The following is a 25,965-nucleotide window of genomic DNA, read 5'->3' as shown; positions in this document are numbered from 1 at the left end:
TGCTGCAGGGAAGCACTTTGGCACAGCGGTGCTTTGAGCTAAATGCTCCCGTCAGCATGACAACATGCTCACAAAGACAATGCTACTGCTAATGTTTACAATCACCGTCTGAGTTTAGTGTGTTAGCACTACACACTATTTATAGCTGAGGCTGATGGGAAGTTCATTGATTTTGGTGTGATTGATAAAAAGCAATAATGTGCAGGCAAATTCAAATGTTGTAAACCACAAATATGAAATTCAAGGTGGCACTAGAGGAAAAAGCCAGGAGCTCACCAAAGTAGGATACGTCCTGTGGGCAACATGGACATCTGTACAAAATGTGATGGCGACTCATCCAAGACATATTTCAGTCTGTGGTGGATGGAATGACGGGCCGTCAGATATTTGCCACGCCTGAAGCAGCTAGCACGACTGAGAATGCCAGATAAGTCCCAAATATTACAAAACCAGTCGTGTCACCAGTCTTGCACGCAGCAGCTGGCCATCGTATAGGGAGGGCGCAGGGAGTTGCGGTGCTACACGCTTGCCAGAGAGCCCTCACCCCCAAGGCTGAGGAACACAACGGCAGGAGGGTGAGCTGAGAGCAGGTCACTGCAGAGCAATAAACCAGGACAAGCATCCCAGGGGGGACGGAGGTTGTGAGACACAGAGGCCTCTCACTTTCCTGCCCATCATGGCGTCAGGATGACCCCCCCAGCACGGAGTCACCGGTAAGCACACCATTAGCCACAGTCAGAGATGAAAGATCCCCACCCACACAGTGAACCCTCAGATGACACATTATCGGCTATTTTATTTCTCCTGCATGTACCATTTATTTTACCAGAGCTACTATATTTAAGGTATTTGGTCCTAAAATGTCAATTTTATACTGTGAACACTGAAACATGTCCCATTAGTCCCTGCTTTTGCACCTGTAATATAAAAATGTCTGAAGTGTGTGATACAACCTGTCTCTATTATTAGTCAGCATCTCAAATACATATTGTGAATGAAAATGGAGGGGGGGTCATTTTATTTTATTTTGACGCAAAGTGGAGTGGAGACCAGTTCTGAAAATCATGTACACCTCTCCAGGAGATATACAGAGATCCATGCACTGTCCTGATATTGTAATTATATTCAAATGGTGTATGCGTCATTCTACTTTAATCGAAAGAGAAATACACAAATGTGCGCACTATCACTCACTGGCACAAACTCATTTAGACTAGTATGGAAGATTTTATTGGACTTTAATATCTGTGAAAGCAAAACAGTTTTGTAAAAGCACAGAAGACAATTGACAAGTGTGTATCATGATTCACACGTATTTCACTATCCACAAACCTGTAATTTTTGACTTGCAAATATGTAGAACTTACTCTGAAAATACAAAGTCATATTTACGCATTTACGGATCTGTTTCTGCTTGTGAAAAGGGGTTTGCATATTTGTGGATTGCCTCCTGTGAGTTTGTGAGCCACATTACATTTTTACATAATTTTGTCCAACTTCTACCACCGAGATCTGTAGAACAAGCTTTACAAATGTGAAGTGCAATAATTTGTATGTGTGTAATTGTGTTCTGTAAAGTTATATCCACACAAAGAAAAAGTGATTTGCAAATATGTAGAATTTAGGCTGTAAATGTGTATTTTAATTTTGCATAATTTTTTTAATTTTTTTTAATGCAAATAGTTTCACCACAAAAAAAGACATGTCAACTCTTATTTACACATTTACAGAACCATTTCTACATGTGAAACTGGCTCTGCGCATTTGTGGATTGCTTCCTGTGCGCTCACGGAATATTGTCCAATTCGTGCCGCAGGGATCTGCAAAATGAGACCTGTAAAATGAGGTCTGTATTTTTTAATTCTGTAACTTTAGGTGCAGTTAGACAGGTCCACCAGCAGATGGCGAACTCGCGGCGCAGCCTTTATAGACTATTTATGGGCGAACCACATGGCCCCCTTGACCAATCAAAGGAGCTTGTTTAGGGGCGGCCACCTCATTGGTTCATTTGGAGGCCTGTCACACAAACAGAGGAGGGAAAAAAAGCTGTCCACAGCTCAACGTCAGGCTCGAGTTCGTCGGACATTGTTCCTCGTGAATGAGCAGGAAAGCAGCTGGCTGCAGACTAGCGGAGCTGAGTACCGGTGATAAGAGAGGTATGTTGTGATGCTGACCCACCATTATACTATCATACAGTAGTTTGTGCGCTGGTCACCTGCGAGGGTAATCAGCATTTCTTGCTAGGCTATTTAGCGAGCTAGCTGACATGTTACACTAAGCATGATTATTTGAGTTTGTCGCCGTCATTTTTAGCACACAGACATGCCGCCGCGACAGGCAAAGCTTCTCCCTTTCACATAATATTTCAATTGTAATACAACAATATGCCAACTAATTAGATGGTCATTTAAATGCAGGCTATACATGTGTGGGGCAGTTACCTCTAAAGAAAACCGTTTTACTCTTAGTAATGTGTGTTGGTCACCTGTGTATCTAGTAACTGGTGTACAGGGTTAAAGTGATAGTATTGTGAGCTTGGTGTAGTTAAAGAATTGCAGTAACATTGCCAAAGTATTGTGATCAGATGAGTTTCATAATTATGCACTTCAGGGGAGATTGCCATTATAAGAATTTAGCATGGTAAAACATGATTAGCATCACTTTGTTTATTTTTATATTATCCATAGTTTACAACGTAACACAAGCTGTCAAAGAAAGGTACTACAAGCCTCCCCCTGTTATGGTGCTGTCAGCTGGACCTTCTTTTACATACAATAATGCTAAGAATACCAGGAGCCAGTACTGTAATGATATTTTAATTAAAACATGCATACTCATATGACACATGGTTGTGTAACCTAAAATGTTGTGGACATTATTGTAACAGAATGTATCTTTCCCCATTTAGGAAATGCTGCTGAATCGTTTTCTGGACTGGCTGCACTACAGACCATCAAGCTCTGGACCTGGACCATCTCCAGTTCATACTGTCATGGGACCAAACCAACCTCAGATCCCTCAAGCACATGCAAAGCACTGGCTATGTTAAGGGTCATCTTTTTCATATCCCTGTTAAAAAGACCTTATAGAAATCACAAGCAAGGACTAATGACAGTGCACCAACCTAATGCTCATTAATTGGTTATCCATGAACATTTTGACTTTGTCTATTTTATGTAAGTTGGAAAATTACAGAACTAAACATGTGAATGTATTTGTGAACTCATAACTTTGTTGTACTACTCCTCAGTTGTAGTTTTCTAGAGTTATCCAACCCCACTGTCATCATGCAGTTTTATAAACGATTACTACATTCTCTGTAACTCCTATGATGACCGGCAAGCGCAGGTTTCATGTTTGCATGTGGATGAAATGGGATGTTGCCTTTGAACCACCTCCACTCACGTCAGCCATGGGAATCTCCCATCCAATTCAGAATTTGACAAGCTATTCTCAGCTGCTCTTGGGACAGTGGAAGTGAAAACGACTCAAGAACAACACTAACAATTATCAAAGCACTGGAAACAGATCATTTAATAACTGCATGCTACAGTAGACAGATGTTTTGCTAGTTTGAAAATATGGTAGAACAAAAGTTACTTGCTCTGACATGGCATTGTTAATGGGTGAAACTATTATATTGCACACTTGTATTTTATTTGTTTTAGGTGCTAATTCTTTTTTGCTGCTGGGCCCGTTTCACAGTGTTACATTGCTTTGTCGTGTACTCCTGCCTGCTTGTTTATTTGATGTATTTCTAAGGACCTATTTGTGAACCAAAAATAAAGATTGATTGATGGATATCACTTGAATGGTCACATACAGTATTTTGCTGGGTGTTCACTTAGTCAATTGGACAGACCACATATCAGTACAATCTGTGTGCTCAAATAATAATTGTGTTTTTTATATCCTATACATCCCTAGAATGTATTGATGTGATAGACCTTTTATATTGGTAGCTTTTCAGTGGTTATCCCCGCTTACAGCAAAAGTATGGGCTACAGTAATTAAAAGTGAGACACTGAAGGGGAATAGGATTATATGTTCATCTAAAAGATATCAAGAAACTTTTTCAGTTGATTACTTACATTACATAAGCATTTTATGTATTACAATGTTCTCAGAAATATTTGCAGTTGGGCAATATGACTTATGCGTACATTTGAAAAAACAAAATCAAACCAAAATATTTATTTTGGATGAAGCCAGTATGGATAAAGCCTTCAATTAAATTAAATAAATACCGTCTTAAAAATACCTTTTCAAATATTTCATAAATCAGGCAATGAACAACATGTGAACACATGCTGTAATAACCTCAAAAATAAAATGATTATGGAAAGTTTAGTTTATTGAAGTGTTTTAGAAGTTGATATTTTTGGTATAGAAGTAAAAAAGCTACTGTTGAGATAACCGGGAAAATGTTTACCGTGGAGATCCTCTTTCCTTCATTCAATCTGATATCTTGCTTGTGTCAGGGCAACTGACTTATAGTATAACAAGTAAAACATGTAAAACAGAATTATACTATAATATTTACAAAACTGGCTCATATTTCAGTCAAAATATGTTTTACTTGCATAAATGAACATGCACAGCAGCATTCAAAATGTGTCAACTTGGTATGTAATGTACTCCTTATGCTTGCACACAAATCAGCATCTTCATCCAACTCTGTGGTTAATTTGTGCAGCAGACTCTTTCTCACTGTGTTGGTTGTCACATGTTTGCATCTTGCACATTTTGGTGCACTTCAGACCATTATGGAGAATATCGGGGATGGACTTGGACATGAAGATTTTAAATTACACAATATATAAATAAATTCATCATTCAAAGATGAAGTTGTCGTATTACATTTCTGAGAACATTGTAATACATGAAATGTTTATTTAATGTAAGTAATCAACTGAAAAAGTTTCTTGATATCTTTTAGATGAAAATATAATCCTATTCCCCTTCAGTGTCTCACTTTTAATTACTGTAGCCCATACTTTTGCTGTAAGAGGGGATAACCACTGAAAAGCTACCAATATAAAAGGTCTATCACATCAATACATATTCTAGGGATGTATAGGATATAAAAAACACAATTATTATTTGAGCACACAGATTGTACTGATATGTGGTCTGTCCAATTGACTAAGTGAACTCCCAGCAAAATACTGTATGTGACCATTCAAGTGATATCCATCAATCAATCTTTATTTTTGGTTCACAAATAGGTCCTTAGAAATACATCAAATAAACAAGCAGGCAGGAGTACACGACAAAGCAATGTAACACTGTGAAACGGGCCCAGCAGCAAAAAAGAATTAGCACCTAAAACAAATAAAATACAAGTGTGCAATATAATAGTTTCACCCATTAACAATGCCATGTCAGAGCAAGTAACTTTTGTTCTACCATATTTTCAAACTAGCAAAACATCTGTCTACTGTAGCATGCAGTTATTAAATGATCTGTTTCCAGTGCTTTGATAATTGTTAGTGTTGTTCTTGAGTCGTTTTCACTTCCACTGTCCCAAGAGCAGCTGAGAATAGCTTGTCAAATTCTGAATTGGATGGGAGATTCCCATGGCTGACGTGAGTGGAGGTGGTTCAAAGGCAACATCCCATTTCATCCACATGCAAACATGAAACCTGCGCTTGCCGGTCATCATAGGAGTTACAGAGAATGTAGTAATCGTTTATAAAACTGCATGATGACAGTGGGGTTGGATAACTCTAGAAAACTACAACTGAGGAGTAGTACAACAAAGTTATGAGTTCACAAATACATTCACATGTTTAGTTCTGTAATTTTCCAACTTACATAAAATAGACAAAGTCAAAATGTTCATGGATAACCAATTAATGAGCATTAGGTTGGTGCACTGTCATTAGTCCTTGCTTGTGATTTCTATAAGGTCTTTTTAACAGGGATATGAAAAAGATGACCCTTAACATAGCCAGTGCTTTGCATGTGCTTGAGGGATCTGAGGTTGGTTTGGTCCCATGACAGTATGAACTGGAGATGGTCCAGGTCCAGAGCTTGATGGTCTGTAGTGCAGCCAGTCCAGAAAACGATTCAGCAGCATTTCCTAAATGGGGAAAGATACATTCTGTTACAACAATGTCCACAACATTTTAGGTTACACAACCATGTGTCATATGAGTATGCATGTTTTAATTAAAATATCATTACAGTACTGGCTCCTGGTATTCTTAGCATTATTGTATGTAAAAGAAGGTCCAGCTGACAGCACCATAACAGGGGGAGGCTTGTAGTACCTTTCTTTGACAGCTTGTGTTACGTTGTAAACTATGGATAATATAAAAATAAACAAAGTGATGCTAATCATGTTTTACCATGCTAAATTCTTATAATGGCAATCTCCCCTGAAGTGCATAATTATGAAACTCATCTGATCACAATACTTTGGCAATGTTACTGCAATTCTTTAACTACACCAAGCTCACAATACTATCACTTTAACCCTGTACACCAGTTACTAGATACACAGGTGACCAACACACATTACTAAGAGTAAAACGGTTTTCTTTAGAGGTAACTGCCCCACACATGTATAGCCTGCATTTAAATGACCATCTAATTAGTTGGCATATTGTTGTATTACAATTGAAATATTATGTGAAAGGGAGAAGCTTTGCCTGTCGCGGCGGCATGTCTGTGTGCTAAAAATGACGGCGACAAACTCAAATAATCATGCTTAGTGTAACATGTCAGCTAGCTCGCTAAATAGCCTAGCAAGAAATGCTGATTACCCTCGCAGGTGACCAGCGCACAAACTACTGTATGATAGTATAATGGTGGGTCAGCATCACAACATACCTCTCTTATCACCGGTACTCAGCTCCGCTAGTCTGCAGCCAGCTGCTTTCCTGCTCATTCACGAGGAACAATGTCCGACGAACTCGAGCCTGACGTTGAGCTGTGGACAGCTTTTTTTCCCTCCTCTGTTTGTGTGACAGGCCTCCAAATGAACCAATGAGGTGGCCGCCCCTAAACAAGCTCCTTTGATTGGTCAAGGGGGCCATGTGGTTCGCCCATAAATAGTCTATAAAGGCTGCGCCGCGAGTTCGCCATCTGCTGGTGGACCTGTCTAACTGCACCTAAAGTTACAGAATTAAAAAATACAGACCTCATTTTACAGGTCTCATTTTGCAGATCCCTGCGGCACGAATTGGACAATATTCCGTGAGCGCACAGGAAGCAATCCACAAATGCGCAGAGCCAGTTTCACATGTAGAAATGGTTCTGTAAATGTGTAAATAAGAGTTGACATGTCTTTTTTTGTGGTGAAACTATTTGCATTAAAAAAAATTAAAAAAATTATGCAAAATTAAAATACACATTTACAGCCTAAATTCTACATATTTGCAAATCACTTTTTCTTTGTGTGGATATAACTTTACAGAACACAATTACACACATACAAATTATTGCACTTCACATTTGTAAAGCTTGTTCTACAGATCTCGGTGGTAGAAGTTGGACAAAATTATGTAAAAATGTAATGTGGCTCACAAACTCACAGGAGGCAATCCACAAATATGCAAAACCCTTTTCACAAGCAGAAACAGATCCGTAAATGCGTAAATATGACTTTGTATTTTCAGAGTAAGTTCTACATATTTGCAAGTCAAAAATTACAGGTTTGTGGATAGTGAAATACGTGTGAATCATGATACACACTTGTCAATTGTCTTCTGTGCTTTTACAAAACTGTTTTGCTTTCACAGATATTAAAGTCCAATAAAATCTTCCATAGACTAGGACAAGATTCACTGACAAAAGAAAGATACAAGATGAACCGTTACAAAATGAAATTAGTGAGTCAACAGAGGAATGTTACTGCAACCTTCAATGAAGTTGAGCTGAAGTAATAACACTAAAATAGTGTTATTAGTAGTAGCAGTAGTAGTAGTAGTAGCAGTTGAAGCTTTTAGTAAAACCTTCACTCACTGAAGAGTTTAAAGTGGTGTGCAAATAAGCCAGAAGCATTCACATATGGAAGGAGAAGAAAAAACATGAACTCACTTAACCTCGACCAGGTCCTGATGATCTCCTGTTACTGAACTGTTACCTTCATCATCAACAGTGTCCTGCTCTGGGTAGATAATAATGATAACTAGAACTGCGAGCAGTTGTGAACGGGGGCCAAGCCTTCCACGCGACTCGGGATCGGGCGTCGTCGTCCGCAGTGCCGGCCCCTCGCTTCACGGAATCCGGGGATGTAAAGTTTTTGAATGTGGGATGTTTGGTTTGGGAGTTATAGACCAAAACGCAAAGAAAACGCAGAGAAAGATGCTCAAGGGTGTTTTTGGCGCCCCCTTTTGGAGCACTTTAAGGAAAAAGTAGAAACAACCTGAGAACTATAGGATAAACACATTTGTGAAGTTTGGTGTTAATAGGAGGAATCGTTTTGGATTTAGGAGCAGTTTGGTACAAGGTAGCTAATGTGCAAATCTTTAAAGCGCTACCGTTTGGTCTCCTGATGGTCGTAGAAAAATTCTTTATACAACTTTTGCTCGTGGGAGTCGGTAGAGCATAATGCTTTTGGTTTCGTCCAAATCGGGCAAAAACTGTAGGAGGAGTGTGTTTTGGTGACTGACACAGTTTTTGCGATGTAGGGAAAAAAAATCCCATAGGCAAATGGGCGTGGCCTATCTGAAAAGATGCAGCTGACTTGTGGGCATCTGTGGATATAAAGTTTTTGACTGTGGGATGTTCGGTGTGGAAGTTATAGCCCCAAACGAGTTTTCTTTGCTTTTTGTGGTTTTGGCGCCCCCTATGGATGACATTCACAAAACAACGTGAGATAGAAAGATGCAGCTTAATGTACCAAACAAGTAGATGTCAAGTTTTTGAATGTGCGATGTTCGGTTGGGGAGTTATAGCAAAATCAAATTGTACACCTCTCCATTGTAAAGACACTTTTTTTGAATTTCCCGCCAAAACACTTAGGAAATGGCGAAAACAGGCAAAAAAATTGAAAAACTCTTTTTTTTAATAAGTCCCGCCCAGAAAGGAATTTCTTGCCCATATTTTTGCCATAGACTCAGGTATGCCCCATGATAGTCTCCCTTCAGTTTCAAGAAAATCCCTTTTTTTTTTTTTTTTTACGGATTTTCGCAAATCTTTAAAGCGATAGCGTTTGGTCTTCCGATGGTCGTAGAAAAATTATTTGACCAACTTTTGCTCATGGGAGTCGGTTGAGCATAATGCTTTTGGTTTCGTCCAAATCGGGCGAAAACTCTAGGAGGAGTATGTTTTGGTGACTGACACAGTTTTTGCGATGTAGCAAAAAATCTATCCTATCGCAAATGGGCGTGGCCTATCTCAAAAGATGCAGCTGACTTGTGGGCATCTGTGGATATAAAGTTTTTGATTGTCGGACTTTCGGTGCGGAAGTTATAGCCCAAAACGCCTTTTCCTTTGTTGTAGCGCCACCTAGTGGCCGGGAGGTCTGAATTTTTTTGTCTGCGTACGGGGTACGGACTTGGATATGCCCTGGAAGTGGCATGTCCCAACCCTTTACGGTTTGGGCTGCAGCACCACTTTTACGCGGAGAAAAATAATAATAAAAGGCCCAACAAGATCAATAGGGTTCCCTGCCCCGCAGGGCTTGGGAACCGCGTTGCTCTGCAAAACGCGGTCCCAGCCCTACTCGGGCTTGGCGGCCCAACAAAAACAATAGGGTTCCCTGCCCCGCAGGGCTTGGGAACCGCGTTGCTCTGCATTACGCGGTCCCAGCCCTACTCGGGCTTGGCCCCCTAACTAGAACTGCAAGCAGTTGTGAACGGGGGCCAAGCCTCCCACGCGACTCGGGATCGGGCGTCGTCGTCCGCGGCGCCGGCCCCTCGCTTCACGGAATCCGGGGATGTAAAGTTTTTGAATGTGGGATGTTCTGTGTGGGAGTTATAGCCCCAAACGCGTTTTCTTTGCTTTTTGCGGTTTTGGTGCCCCCTATGGATGACATTCGCAAAACTGTGTTATGTAGAAAGATGCAGCTGACTTGTGGGCATCTGTGGATATTAAGTGTTTGACTGTGGGATGTTCGGTGTGGAAGTTATAGCCCCAAACGCGTTTCCTTTGCTTTTTGTGGTTTTGGCGCCCCCTATGGATGACATTCGCAAAACTACGTTAGATAGAAAGATGCAGCTCAATGTACCAAACAAGTGGATGTCAAGTTTTTGAATGTGCGATGTTCGGTTGGGGAGTTATAGCAAAATCAAATTGTCATCCTCTCCATTGTAAAGACACTTTTTTGAATTTTCCCATTTTCCCGCCGAAAGACTTAGAAAATGGCGAAAACAGGCAAAAAAATTGATAAACTCTTTTTTTTAATAAGTCCGGCCCACATAGGAATTTCTTGCCCATATTTTTGCCATAGGCTCAGGTATGCCCCATGATAGTCTCCCTTCAGTTTCAAGAAAATCCCCTTTTTTATTTTTTTTAAGGAATTTTCGCGAATCTTTAAAGCGCTACTGTTTGGTCTTCCGATAGTCGTAGAAAAACTATTTGACCCACTTTTGCTCGTGGGAGTCAGGAGAGCATAATGCTTTTGGTTTCGTCCAAATCGGGCAAAAACTGTAGGAGGAGTATGTTTCGGTGACTGACACAGTTTTTGCGATGTAGCAAAAAATGTATATATACGCAAATGGGCGTGGCCTATCTCAAAAGATGCAGCTGACTTGTGGGCATCTGTGGATATAAAGTTTTTGACTGTCGGACTTTCGGTGCGGAAGTTATAGCCCAAAACGCCTTTTCCTTTGTTGTAGCGCCACCTAGTGGCCGGGATGTTTGAATTTTTTTGTCTGCGTACGGGGTACGGACTTGGATGAGCCCTGCAAGTGGCATGTCCCAACCCTTTACGGTTTGGGCTGCAGCACCACTTTTATGTGGAGAAGAATAATAAGAATAAGAACTAGAACTGCAAGCAGTTGTGAACGGGGGCCAAGCCTCCCACGCGACTCGGGATCGGGCGTTGTCGTCCGCGGCGCCGGCCCCTCGCTTCACGGAATCCGGAGATGTAAAGTTTTTGAATGTGCGATGTTCGGTGTGGGAGTTATAGCCCCAAACGCGTTTTCTTTGCTTTTTCTGGTTTTGGCGCCCCCTATGGATGGCATTCGCAAAACTACGTTAGATAGAAAGATGCAGCTCAATGTACCAAACAAGTGGATGTCAAGTTTTTGAATGTGCGATGTTCGGTTGGGGAGTTATAGCAAAATCAAATTGTCAACCTCTCCATTGTAAAGAGACTTTTTTGAATTTTCCCATTTTCCCGCCTAAAGACTTAGAAAATGGCGAAAACAGGCAAAAAAATTGAAAAATTCTTTTTTTTAATAAGTCCGGCCCACATAGGAATTTCTTGCCCATATTTTCGCCATAGGCTCAGGTATGCCCCATGATAGTCTCCCTTCAGTTTCAAGAAAATCCCCTTTTTTTTTTTTTTTAAGGAATTTTCGCGAATCTTTAAAGCACTACCGTTTGGTCTTCCAATGGTCGTAGAAAAACTATTTGACCCACTTTTGCTCGTGGGAGTTGGTAAAGCATAATGCTTTTGGTTTCGTCCAAATCGGGCAAAAACTGTAGGAGGAGTATGTTTTGGTGACTGACACAGATTTTGCGACGTAGCAAAAAATTTATCCTATCGCAAATGGGCGTGGCCTATCTCAAAAGATGCAGCTGACTTGTGGGCATCTGTGGATATAAAGTTTTTGACTGTCGGACTTTCGGTGCGGAAGTTATAGCCCAAAACGCCTTTTCCTTTGTTGTAGCGCCACCTACTGGCCGGGATGTCTGAATTTTTTTGTCTGCGTACGGGGTACGGACCTGAATATGCCCTGGAAGTGGCATGTCCCAACCCTTTACGGTTTGGGCTGCAGCACCACTTTTACGCGGAGAAAAATAATAGGAATAATCCCTACAAGAACAATAGGGTTCCCTGCCCCGCAGGGCTTGGGAACCGCGTTGCTCTGCAAAACGCGGTCCCAGCCCTACTCGGGCTTGGCCCCCTAATAAGAATAATCCCTACAAGATCAATAGGGTTCCCTGCCCCGCAGGGCTTGGGAACCGCGTTGCTCTGCAAAACGCGGTCCCAGCCCTACTCGGGCTTGGCCCCCTAATAATCCCTACAAGATCAATAGGGTTCCCTGCCCCGCAGGGCTTGGGAACCGCGTTGCTCTGCAAAACGCGGTCCCAGCCCTACTCGGGCTTGGCCCCCTAATAATCCCTACAAGATCAATAGGGTTCCCTGCCCCGCAGGGCTTGGGAACCGCGTTGCTCTGCAAAACGCGGTCCCAGCCCTACTCGGGCTTGGCCCCCTAATTATCAACCTCTCCATTGTAAAGACACTTTTTTGAATTTTCCCATTTTCCCGCCGAAAGACTTAGAAAATGGCGAAAACAGGCAAAAAAAATTAAAAACTCTTTTTTTTAATAAGTCCGGCCCACATAGGAATTTATTGCCCATATTTTTGCCATAGGCTCAGGTATGCCCCATGATAGTCTCCCTTGAGTTTCAAGAAAATCCCTCTTTTTTTTTTTTTTAACGGATTTTCGCAAATCTTTAAAGCGCTACCGTTTGGTCTTCCGATGGTCGTAGAAAAATTATTTGACCAACTTTTGCTCGTGGGAGTCGGTAGAGCATAATGGTTTTGGTTTCGTCCAAATCGGGCGAAAACTGTAGGAGGAGTATGTTTTGGTGACCGACACAGTTTTTGCGATGTAGCGAAAAATGTATATATACGCAAATGGGCGTGGCCTATCTCAAAAGATGCAGCTGACTTGTGGGCATCTGTGGATATAAAGTTTTTGACTGTCGGACTTTCAGTGCGGAAGTTATAGCCCAAAACGCCTTTTCCTTTGTTGTAGCGCCACCTAGTGGCCGGGATGTCTGAATTTTTTTGTCTGCGTACCAGGCACAGACCTGGATCAGCCATGCAAGTGGCATGTCCCAACCCTTTACGGTTTGGGCTGCAGCACCACTTTTACGTAAGTCCAAAGAATAATAATAAAAGGCCCAGCAAGATCAATAGGGTTCCCTGCCCCGCAGGGCTTGGGAACCGCGTTGCTCTGCAAAACGCGGTCCCAGCCCTACTCGGGCTTGGCCCCCTAATAATTGTTGTACAGCCAAAATTTAGATGATGGTGATCGTATTGGAAGGGTCAAAGCCTCAACAATTAATAGATGCTTTCCCTATTTGTTACCTGAACTCTCAGAAGGGATCACGGCTAAACACAACAACGTCCAAGTCAATCCAGCCATTAGAGCCAAATATGTCAGAGGAGGACTTAACGTAACCTTCTTGGTGGAGGTGAGCATCAACTTTAGCCAAATTATCTTTCCGTTTTGCAGCTCTGCACTTTGGCCTGAGCTGAACAGACATGTATTTATTTTTCTCCAGCAGATGATGGTAAATTGGCTGTATTGAGGAGCCTCTATCAGCACAACTAAACCCTTACCCTTATAGCCGCTGCTTATTCGTGTGGCATCTGAGTCATCCCTAAAGTAGGAGAAATTAAAATAGAGTGCGTCTGAAAGAGGAAGCGCGCAGGTGTTTAAGCACTCCGTACCCCGAAACCGCTAATGAGACCACAAATCAAAAGATAGCACATGACCACAGCCACCGATGAGAGTCGAGCTAAGCACAGCAAGCGGCCATTTTAAATCCAGCCATAATCCAGTCTGAGTCTCACCCTCCTCAATAGTGTCATAGACCCTGTTTCCACCTGGCATTAATATGTGGTTCTGAGGAATCCGATCGTTATATGTAAATGTGATATGCTTGTTCACACCTGGCCTTAACAATGCGTCTTCTATGCGCGTTTGCGATCCGGATTCGAATTCCCCGCGCTATATGGAAATCAGCTCGTACATCATTTCCGCTTATACTGTTGTTTTTAAGCGGCGGGGGCAGCAGTGCCCCGCCCTTGCCTAGTCTGCCGGAAATAAAAGAAGAAGAAGAAGAAGTGTTGACCATCCACGACCATATGGTCACCTCGGCAAGAGTGTGTTTTGGCGAAAATGTGAGCACAGCACTGTTTATTGTGTGGTGTTTTCCTCGTCAATAAATTAATCACTTGGTTACACTGTGTCCCACTGCGTAGCTGCCGCAGCCAGCACTGTTCGCTCACTGTCTCTATTATGAGTTGCACCGAGCCGTCTCTGTGTGTTTACGCCATAGTAGTAAATACACGCTCACAACAACACGGGGGGAATAAATAAAAAAGCGGCTGGTTTGACCGAACAAAAACGAGAGACCGCTGGCTTGACCACAGTTGGTCGAAAGAATCATTTCCGCCTTGTAGTCACGTCGGCTAGAGTGAAGAGAGTCAGTGTGTTTTGGCGAAAATGTGAGCGCGGCACTGTTTATTGTGGTGTTTTTCCTCGTCATTAAATGAATCAGTTGGCTACACTGTGTCCGACTGCTACGATGTCACGAAGCTGCCGCAGCCAGAGCTGTTCGCTCACTGTCTCTATCAGTTGCACCGAGCCGTCTCTGTGCTCTCAACAACACGGGGGGAATAAATAAAGAAGCGGCTGGTTTGACCAAGCAAAAACAAGAGACCGCTGGCTTGACCACAGTTGTTCCACACATAGACATTATAAAGGATCCTTTATGTCTATGTGTTTACCTGCAACGGTGCGCTTTTATGACGTGAATTGTCGCGTGAATGAGTACGAGTTTCCGCCCAGTCACTCGCCGCAGTTGAGTGGGCGGGGCCTAATGTGTATGAGATACACATACGTGTTTCCACTGTTAATGGGTATGTGGATATGTGGTCTCAAACCACCTCCGAATGTGGATAATTTCAATGCGCATTCAATGCGCATTGAGCGTGTTTCCACCTGTAGTTAGCGCGATCGGATCCTAAAAACCACATTAATGCCAGGTGGAAACAGGGTGTGTCCACATGCAGACCCCTGCCCAGACTTGAGATGTGGCCAGCTTTGGGGGAGATAGCCTAGATGAGGAGAGAAATTGAAGGACAGAAGGGGAGGGAACTTGCACAGATGAACAGAAAATTGATTCCAGAGGACAGGTAATTGCTGGTGAAGATCAGTTATTCATTTCATAATTAAAGTTGCTGTGGGCAGGACTCACTCTCCACTAGGTATATGCGACATAAAATTAGAAAAAGAGTTATCTGAAAAAGTACAAATTCTTAATTCCCCTCCACTGACCTTCCTTTGTTGCACCTTTGCTTCGCCTTCTCAGGAATCAGTCTGGCTTACTGCGAGTGCCAACAATATGAAATTATAATATGAACTTGTTTTTATGTTGCCAAAGCACGTAACGACTGAACTAGCAGAGGCAGTGATGTGCACATAAATGACTGACAAAGTGGTCGTTTGGCCTCTGGCTTCAAAGTTTCTCTGCAGCATGAGGCTAAACAAGAAGGAAACAACAGAAAAATAGCTCTTTATATTTCAGAAAAGTTGGCACATAAGCACTCTCACAGTAATTTCCAACATGAGGATTATATTTGCTCGAATAATCAAAAAAGGTCCACCCATGAATGAAAAGTCTCATTTTTCGGCTTCCTCTTTATCGGGAGGCAGTTTGCAGATTGCACAAAAGGTTTAGACAGTGGCACATTTTAGAAAGCAAAGAACAGCTTCTACCCCAATAATTTCATGATACATCTAAATTATTCATTACCCCTTGCAGGTATATGAGCTCCCACTTAAATGAGTAATGAGAGTCTACAAGACAAAGAATGGCAGGCCTGAGTGATCTTCCTCCTGCCTGCTACTGTGGGAATATGACGCTGGATCAACCTAAATTAACATAAATGTATTTGGGTTCACAGAATGTCAATGGATCAGGTTGTTTTGGATTTCCTGGTAGCAACGTTAGCAACGTGTTTCATACTTGAAGCTATCAAACGATAAGTTATATTAAAGACTATAATTTACACAAAATTGTATCCATATATTTTGATAACAATAACTTATGTCAACAGACATCATTAGCGCACAAAATAGCTCACAGAAAAAAAAAGGTTGAACCACTCTGAGCTATTGCCCTCTTCAAGCTCAGCTCAACCCCTCAGCAGCCATTACTCTTCTATGTTGCAGTTGTTCTGCAAGGTAAGCAGGGACAACAATTGCTACATGTTTACACAGCAAGTGTCCTCATAATTTAGAAACCAGACAGGAATCGATAGTTAGCTGTGTAATTCACTAAACTACAGATAGTAGCACAGGATGAACGATACAACAAGTCTGGGACCGACAGTGATCTAGAAGTGATTCAGTACTTAATAAATACATCAATTGCTTGGATACAGATAATTCTCCATGGCTTGCAGGTCTAAGTGCACTTTTGTGCTAACATTCCCCACAGTATTTGACCACAACACATTTGATAAGTCAAGCAAAGCTAGCACATCTTCCAACACTGTGCTGTTGTGCCACTATTTCAGCCTTGTCATGCACTGCAGTTAACTCTACATCTCTGGGGGTGAAATATAGTCATTACAAAGTAAGTCATCATGATTATGAGTTTAAAAATTTGCTGAGCTGCTAGCTAGCTCATTCCAGCTCATCAGCATAACCACATTAGAGAGGAAACCTGTGGGCTGGCAATCTCACACTTCCTCAATATTTCAATCCCAGCAGGCCAAGCATGTCCACATCCATTACTTTGGACCTGAGCAACCAACTAGGCCTAATATGCTGCCACAAGGCAGACCAACGCCATGTGACACCTGAAATTAAATTAATTAGGTTTACACAACAAATCTGTTGGCCCAATACATCAATCTGCTCTAAACAGGAAACCCAGAAAATGTGCCTATATTTACCATAGTTACTGTGCATTGGGTTTTAGCTTAATGTATCCTGGTGGCCAGGGTTAGGATACTGTTCTCTGGAAATGCTGATGTGACAATCCAAACAAACAAATCCAACACAAACTCACTAATATAGTATTTGCTCATGGCGCAGGAATCCCTCATTTATTTCAATCTCTAATATATTTACCTCATCTAGAGAAAGGAAACAGATTGTCAGAAGCAGTGGGAAGTAAGATGATTTGGAGCTCAATTCTGCTAAATTGGTTGCTGCCAGTGTGATACATCACAGAGAATTAAGATGCCTCTCCCCCAGCACACAACTTCAGCAGCCATATTGGCACATCTGTCAAGGGCCCGCCTCTGACAGAGACAAATGGACCAATTCTGGCACACAAGGACCGATTCAAACTGCTAGCAATAACCAAGATGAATAATGAGTCATCTTCATGCCCGGCAAAATTCATTTTTAACAATTAGTCCTGCACCTCTCATTTTATCAGAAAATGAGTGCAGGTACAACTACAGGTTGATACAACACGTCAGCAAGACTGGAGGAATATAGATGATGTTGTGTTAAGCTTCCATCATCACGGAGAATGGCTGTGACTACAAATGTAGGGGCTGTAAGACGGATGAATCTCTCCCTCCACTCCCAGGAGGAGGGAATTAAACAAGTCCAGAAAGTACAGAGGAAGTAGAGGAATGTTTCAGGGTGAGTACAACAAAGTTCAAAAGATCCTAAGGGCTTGACTCTGTAAATGAACACAGTTCCTATTCTAAAATTAAAAGGGGAAAGGATTCTAAATTGCAATGCAAAACGGTCAGCATTGTCATGAAGCATTGTGTCAACTCAAACTCGTAGCACTCTCCAGTTTACAATATAGACAGAAGTAGTAACCAGGGTACAGTAGCCAGGATGTCACGTTCTGGAGGAATAAAATTGCTGCTTTTCTTGACGGCGGGCTGACATGTGTCAACTTACAATAATGTTCTTTATTGCGCTGTCGGTGTATGGCCTTATTTGGAAAATGATGGGTGCAGATTTGCTTTACTCTAATAAGTATAGTGTAGCATTTAGAAAAATGGTGAATTGGATGTTTGGTTTTTCTCTATAGGCTTAACGAGATGTTTGCAAATGGAGTTTGGGGGGTGGAGGCAAATCTTTACGAACCAGCATACTGAATGTATCAGATAGTGAAGAAAGAATCAAGGTTTGGCCATTTGTAAAGACTGACATTTGATGTCAATGGAATGTGTTTGGTGTATGCAGTGCTCACATGACAGACAGAAATAAGCAAAGGGTGACTGCAATGTTGCTGAACTGGATTGCGTTTGATAATAACAATAGCATATGTTCACCAAAGGACGTAATGTATATTTTAGTCTAGCTAAAGATTAAAAATTGACATAACCAAAATTATAGTATTATAAGTTTGTCTGGTAGTTGATTAGCCTGGCGCCGCCCGCCCGCCTACTTCCGGCCAAATTTCATTTTTCCCTTCAGTAGTCAGTCTGGGTGTACAGTGCATTTCCCAGTTTTACCGGAGAATCTACAATCGTCCAATCAGCGAACAGAGCGAGTGGCTGAGAACGATGACGTCGAAGTCGCGCTCCAGTTTCAGTTGAATGCTGCGTTCCTTTATACTCGGAAGAAGGAGATTTCCGACTTGGTAGTTCCGAGTTCCGACCTGTCTGTGTTCCAGTGCATCTGCTCGCGAAAGTGTGGACGCCTAAAACCTTTCTCGTCCAAATAACTAAACGTTAGGCTCTAACAAGTTACTGTTGCCAGGTACCGGTAGATTCACAGACTACAATATGTAGTGAAGTCGGAAATTTCCGAGTTCCCTGTCCAACTGGAACGCACCGTCAGAAGCCAGCTCATGACACACGTGACGACCAAACGTGATGCGATTGGTTGGCTAATCCAGAGTGGCACTGGGCAGATCCAATAGTTTTAAACTTCGACAGACACCCGCCTCCAAGTGAGTGAACGTTTGCCAATTACAGCACTTCCAGACCTTCTGTACAAATGAAATGAAGTACGATGGTCTGGTTGGACCAGGCTAGTAGTTGATGGTAATGTCATTGGGCTGATGCCTATAATGTAATTGGAAATTAAATACAACTGTGAATTTTAGCTGCGATTTTAGGTTTCCCATTGGGGCACAAAAAGTGTGTATCATGATTCATGATACTAAACAAATCCCACATAGATTTAGAAAACATTATTTGATTTTCTCAAAACAATGTGGAGCAAAACATCATTATTCGCAATGAATCCAATTTCATCAATGAGAGTGTGGCAAGATCCCCGGAGCTCTTGTAAAAATTACCTCCATCTTTCTTATCGGAAAAAACCCCTGTTAAAGAATTGCTGGTATTTTAACTTAATCCCAGAGGAGTATGGGCCTGTATAGAATGGTCCATACTTTAGCCTCCACGCATATCCCCTGTACAGTCAGGAGCTTTGCTTTAAAGTCAAGTGCTTTTCATACATGGAGCTCTACCGGGAGCAATTCTCCTCTCGATTCATTACCTCCAGGAGGCAGAGCTTCTTCGGGCGGGCACCATGACAACATAGCACTGCTTAACTTCCCTCAGCCTCAGCCTCAGTGTGGTGTGTGTGTGTGTGTGTGTGTGTTTGGGGGGGAGGTGTCAAACCACAGGAGACAAAGTGCACTGCCTTCACAAGCATCAAGCCAATATAAGGTTATACAAATCATATGATATGTATATCTCAAAAGCTGCTGAAGACCAAATCAGTCAGTGCAATTTTTAGTTTCCTATTTTTAACAAATCAATGACCAAAAGTAGTGACGGAATACAAAAGGAGGCTACAGAAAGTGTGCCCACAGGTAGAAATGACTGTTATTCAAAGCCAAAAAAGCCCTGGCAATCAAGAACAGTGAGTTACCTAATCTTGTTTTATCTCCTCTAAAGTACTAATTAAGTTGGATCAACATAGCAATTGATTGAAAATGACACTTCATTCACTTCATTATGTGCGACATGAGTGGAAAGATTGCTAATGATCACAGGCAACCTCAGTGAAGTGGAATAAAACAGTCAGGCAGAGGGGGGAATATAATCCACATACAATGGCAGGCTCGTTTAGTGGCTACAGCTTGTCAGAGTGGCTTCTATCCAGACATCCATGACCGCTGGATGAAAACAGACAGTACAAGCTCCATTTATACATAGCTAAGTTATGAATGTGAAAAATCACAGAGATGTAGTGCTTTAATCGCTGCATTATTCATTTGCTTGAGGACTAGCATGTCGTCTAAATGGTTTGGGCTACAGTAGCATGTACTCTTTACTGCATTTTTAATTTTTCCATCCAGGCTATAATTTTTTTTCTTCTCCCAACCAACTCCATAAATTCTCACAGGGAGAAGAGCAAGAACATAAATCTTTCATTAGGCGTAATTGCATCACATCAGTCTAGAATGACATGCCAGTTAATTCAGGGACTTTGACGAAATCTCATAATGCCGTGGAAAATAAAAATCAGGGAGAGATCGTCTAGCATCATCTAACATCATTATTTCTTTGCTTGTTTTTCCCCCTTTTTTTGGAGCGGGATCAAGCATAATGCTTCTGCAAATGCACATTAAGGTCCTCCAACTGTTGTGCTGTAATTAAACTAGAACAATAAATCAACAAGAGTGCAATTAAAGCAAACTGCCGAGTGCCGCCTATACAGTATATTGGCCAAACTACATACAAGAACAGATAAAAGAAGCCACAGGAACTTACAAAGAAGATGTAAAAAACCAGTGCAGAGATATAAAAAGGGGAAAATGATGCATTGCCTTGTTCCTGTGGGAGTCTTATGGTTGAGTATGATATCATCCCTCTTATGAAAAATGCCTCCATGCGCCTGCACGAGCATGCTCGCACACACAGAAAGCATACCTTAAATAACTTTTAATCAGATTTCAGGGTGTAGGTTTTGAGGCTACGTACAGTGAGGTTCATAACCAAAGCACACAGGAAGGTGATGCGATAAGAGCTCTCATTGCACCCACTGTGATCCTCGTTCTTCAATGCAACGGACTAATCTTTCTTTAGTTTCTTATCATGAAAAGCATAAAAGGCATTTTGATACTGGGGTGATATTAATATATATTTTTTTTTAACGTAAAATCAGATCATAGAATCAATGTGGTCAATGTGTATATTTCCCCACCAATATTACAAAATGCTGTACAATTTCTTAGAAATGAAAATCTGATCAGGACAACATTTTAGAAACTGTTTAAAGTGTTACTCAATATTTTTTCGCTACTGCTCCAGTTTCTTACACTCCAGATTCTTTAAACAGCTCTGAAGACTGTAGAATAAACAGTGCAGGGCGTGGAAGTATGTGTGAAACAATGGGTGATATGCCTCCCCCCCCCCCCCCCCCTCATGTACGTTATGAACTCTCTGGGTGTCAAGCTCTTAGAGCTGAAGTCTGTCTTGCACCAGTACTCCTTAGCTTCAGGCTAACCCTTCTGTGTGCATTTCTTTTACACTCACTCGCACAGAGCAAATGCCCTTAATAACCATTTAGCTGCTAAGGCACGCTTGTCGGTCCCCCATTCACAGCCTTAGCTACTAATTACCTTTCCAAAGCAATGGACATTTCTGTGTTCCCTCAATGCTTCCCTTTTTCTCAGTAGAGTCAGCCAGCTTCCTTCACTGGTACGAATTAGTGCTCTATGGGCCCGAAATGAATGTCCAAAATAAACCCATGTTAGCCAGTTCCCTGACCTGATTTTTTTGTCCACCACCATCTCTATATAAAATAAGAACAAACAAAAAAACACACAAAGACACATACACACATAAACAGTTTACACTGTTTTTTTTCCTCCAAACACCACTATACAATTTCCTGAGCTGCAATGCATTCCAAGAGCAGAGGGACTCAGGTAGTTATTTGCTAGGTGATGTTTTTGGACCTTGAACCAGTAAATATAATTTTACTCACTGCTGCTCACTTTCTGAGCTCTTCCAATGAGGTGCCCTCGACAAAAAGCACATAACCCCTATTTCCCACCGGAGCTGCTCAGCAGCCAACAAAGGGTTGTGTTTGCACTAGGGCGTGAATGCGTTGCAGAATGTGGAGCAGTGCACCGGATGAACATTGATGTTTGCTTATCAGAACTGATCCCAGGCAAAATTTAAAAAAAAAATTATTATATTACATTTTTTTCTTAACGATTTATTCTTATCCACATTGCTAGAATATGGGTTTATTTTCTAAAGCTTAGAACTCAACTGCTGCCCCATAAAGACTTCAGTGGACATTTGATTTTAAACATCAATTTGCTACTTTCACTAAAGACACACACAACAACTTTGACACCCAAATAAACACTTACCACTCTGATAATATATTTACAAGCGTAAAAGAGCACATAATGAATCATCCATTTGAGCCTATATCCGACTCTTCAGTCTGCGCTACACCATATCTGTCCGTCTTGCCAGTTTGTTTGGGGAGATGGCTGTGAGATAAGAGGAGGAGGCAAGCCTATGTTCCCAGAGGCACTTTTTTCTGACAAAAAGAGCATGCGTGTAATCAATAATAGATGCAGGAATTTAAAAAATAGAAATAAAACTTAAACTAATAGCTAGCTTTTCTGACTGTATTTCTGATACAATATCCTACAATACAAATGGAGGTATGCTGAAGAAAGCTGCCAACTGCACTAACTGCACAACTAAATGTGCCATTTGCTTGACTTGACTGTATTTGTCGCAATCATTTATAAAGATAAGGTAAGGGTTTACAACTAGTTCTGAGTTGTTGTTTCTTTTGTAAATGACATACACATACATTAATGAATCTTTATTTTCATCCAATGTGTATGTCTGATCCATAACCTGACAATAGATAAATACAATTGATACAAGTAAACTCAGCTTTCTGTGGTTAATCAAGGTTGGCTGCAACATACTCTGAACATCAAACCATGCTTGCCTTATGTCAGTTTTCTCTTCTCTCAAGTGCATTAGTTTAATTAGAGTCAATAAGAAGCATGAACAACATGCAGCACAGGTATACCATTAAATTAAATGTATATGAAATACCTAATTCAGCCCTTTGGCTACAGCAGTGTGGAGGCAATGGGGGTTACTGGCAAAATGGTTCGGAAAAAATAGGAAAATGATGATAGGCAAGACAGAGCAGAGGTGAACAAGTCATGGAAATGCATTCCTCCTCCTACCGAGAGCGGACGGCGCACAAATGAGAGCTCACCTGAATAGGACCAGTAGGGGTCACCAGCTGCCCTCCTCGCCCTCATTACGCCTGTGCTCCCATGGTGCACCGGTCCAGCATGGTGAGGGTGGCCATCCGCTGCAACTGTGGGAGGTAGAAAAAGAGGTCAGAAAAATCCACAGGGGAAGAAAAACGTTTCATTAAAAACCCAGAACAAATGCTATTGCAATTTATTCAACAATCCAATACAAATGTCATATATACAGTCATATGAAAAAGTTTGGGAACCCCTCTCAGCCGGCATTATAATTGACTCTGCTTTCACAAAAAAATATATAAAAGTGGTATGTCTTTAATTTACCAGGAACAGCTAAGTACTGGGATGTTTTCCAAACAAAGATTTTTTGAAAAGCAGTATTTGGTTGTATGAAATAAAATAAAATGTGAAAAACTGGCTGTGCAAAAATATAGGAACCCTTGTGGTCTTGATGATTTTAATCCTTGGAGTTGGACTGCTGAATTTGAGGTGAGAGGACTGTTTGTGTTTTTCATGTCAAATTGAAAATATTTAGCTCCTCAGTATTTTTCTTCTAGGCTTTTACACAATGGGTTTATAACAAAACACTTGTTACCCATAAAAAGTGTGAAGGGTAAACTATAGTTTAGATTGTGGTTAGCAAGCTAATTAGTTGTCTGATGGTTGTTGGCCTTGATGCTAGCAATAAATTCAAGTTGGGGTTGGTCGTCACATTTTTTGGGGGGTTGGTTGTCACATCTTATCCAAAGGCTGCAGCCAGAAAAGGAACCCAATAACGAAATAAATTGTCAAGCTGTATCCTCACTGACACCCCAGAGAAGAAGAGGATAGAGCAGGAAAAGGCAGCTAGCATGCAAAACAAAATCAAAACAACCCAGTGCATCCCAAACTAGACCAGCTGCCAAGGCTACAGTAAGTTATGTAGGCCTATTTGTCAACTTGACAATGCAATTACACGTTCAAATTTTGTTCTGCTTTCTCGTCTTCTTTTTAAGATTATTCCCATTAAGATAACATTGTGACAAACAACCCCATAGTGTGTGACAACCGACCCCTTGATGGGGTTGGTTGTCACAACGTGTAAGGGTGTCTTCTTTATTACAATAAGATAGAAAAAGTGAGGGGTACACATTTCAAGCCAACACCTTAAGCTTCAATGTAATGTAGGAATGACTATTGAAAGATGTTTAGGTGATGAGCAATTCTCACTAGAGTAAAAAGTGTGCCTACTTACCCCGTTCTCCCCTATACACCATTTACATAAAAATAATGAGGGAAACACATTCACGCTCCAAATTGTAGATTACAGCTGAAGTACCTTAATATAAACATTCAGTCAAAGTGCCTCAAATCTTCTCCCAAATTGCAGCTGTTTTAGCTACTCTGTGGAGGGACTGGAACCTCAAGTAATGACAGCCACCCAAACACAATTTAACAACAACTTATTTCTCCTGAAATCTCTGGGTCTCTCAAACAGCCTGGCAAATGTTGGTTTCCTGAAACCCCCAGCCTGTGAAAACTGAGGCAGGAGCAACAGGGTGACTGTGTGTACCCAAAAATAAAAACGTCTTGCTTTCAGTCCAGGTGCCATCATTTGACACAATGCCTTAATGGGCTGTAATGATCATCACCATCAGGGATCTGGCAAAAAAAAATATAAGAGGAGCTTCTCCTACAGCACCTGTGATACGCCTTGCATCACAGGCATGAGGCATCCATCAATTAAATGATGTGAAGCAGCAGCTAGCATTGGAAATACTGTATCACATTGTTTTTAAACAAACTGGACAGTCAATATATGACTGAATGCAACAATGTGGAAAACTTAAATATACTACAATACAAATATATGTAAACAGAAGTGTAGACCCCATGTCTTCAGGGCACAAATGTGTCTCTAGCTTCTTCAGGGGAAGGTTGGCCAAATCAAATATGGTCAAAAGAATTACAGTGTTTGCTGGAAGCACAAATTGTCCTTAAGCATACCATGCTCCCTCGAGCATGTATAGTCCCAGACGTGAAACAATCAAACTCATTGGGGGGAAAAAAGATCCACAACGGATGTAGCCTGTGCTGGGTGGGAAGAAAATGTCTTGCTGAAGCCATTGTCAGTCAGGTGCACAAGCAAAACAAGAATGTTGTGCTGCTTGAATCAGTCAAAACCCACTGTGGCTTTCAAAGCCCGGGGGATGTATTGGACAATATCAGTTCCTTGTTACTAGAAGGATGCAAACAAGTGGGTGTGCTGCAGATTGTTTTTTTGTAAAAAGGGAATGGCAGGAAAAAACTAAAACAAAAGTAGAGATGACAATCTGCCCGACTCAAAATGGAGGCAGAATTGACCATTACTTGCTGCAAAAGCGTTTCTGAATCCATTTGGGATTGAGTAAAATAAATATATATATGGGGAGCTCGATGTACTCAATTCTATTTTCCCCTGTTCTGAAAACTCTTCACGCAATTGTCCTCACAAATAGTAAATATCCCATTAAAAGATCTATTCACAAGTGTCTCAGCATTGGTTCATTCTCACACAAGTAAGATGAGCCGTTTACCAACAAGAACACTAAGGGCGCACTCACACTAGGCAAAGTTTCCCCGTGCCCAAGCACGAAATAAGCCAGGAAACCAAGACTTTTGTTATGTTTTATGGCTTTCTGTGTCAGATAAAGATTCTTAGAATATGTTTTTTATTTTCATTAAGTAGTTTATTTCAGCACCCTCCTCTTCTTATGCACATGCAATGCAAGTCTGTGACCATGGCAGCTACTGTATACATGGGTTAAATGTAACTTTAGCGCAGCAGCAGCAAAACTCCCTGGACTCACAGAGACTAAACCAACCTTTTTAGATGAGGAGTTGGCCTGATCAGCATCTCCCCACACACACACACACACACAC

The 25,965-nt window shown here is 41.4% G+C and overlaps 1 protein-coding gene across 2 annotated transcripts in view; it reads right to left on the bottom strand.

Annotated features, from left to right (window-relative positions):
• ca16b (carbonic anhydrase XVI b) overlaps positions 1-25,965 on the bottom strand; it is a 126,762-nt gene that overhangs the window by 76,577 nt on the left and 24,220 nt on the right. For both annotated transcript variants that reach the window (XM_080026019.1, XM_080026020.1), the window contains exon 2: positions 23,067-23,171. In XM_080026019.1, the coding sequence (XP_079882145.1) occupies positions 23,067-23,171 (105 nt within the window). The remainder of the gene's footprint in view (positions 1-23,066; positions 23,172-25,965) is intronic.

Source organism: Ammodytes marinus, assembly GCF_949987685.1.
Source record: "Ammodytes marinus genome assembly, chromosome: 4".
NCBI classification, from domain to species: Eukaryota; Metazoa; Chordata; class Actinopteri; order Uranoscopiformes; family Ammodytidae; genus Ammodytes; species Ammodytes marinus.
This window is presented reverse-complemented; position numbering and strand designations above follow the sequence as displayed.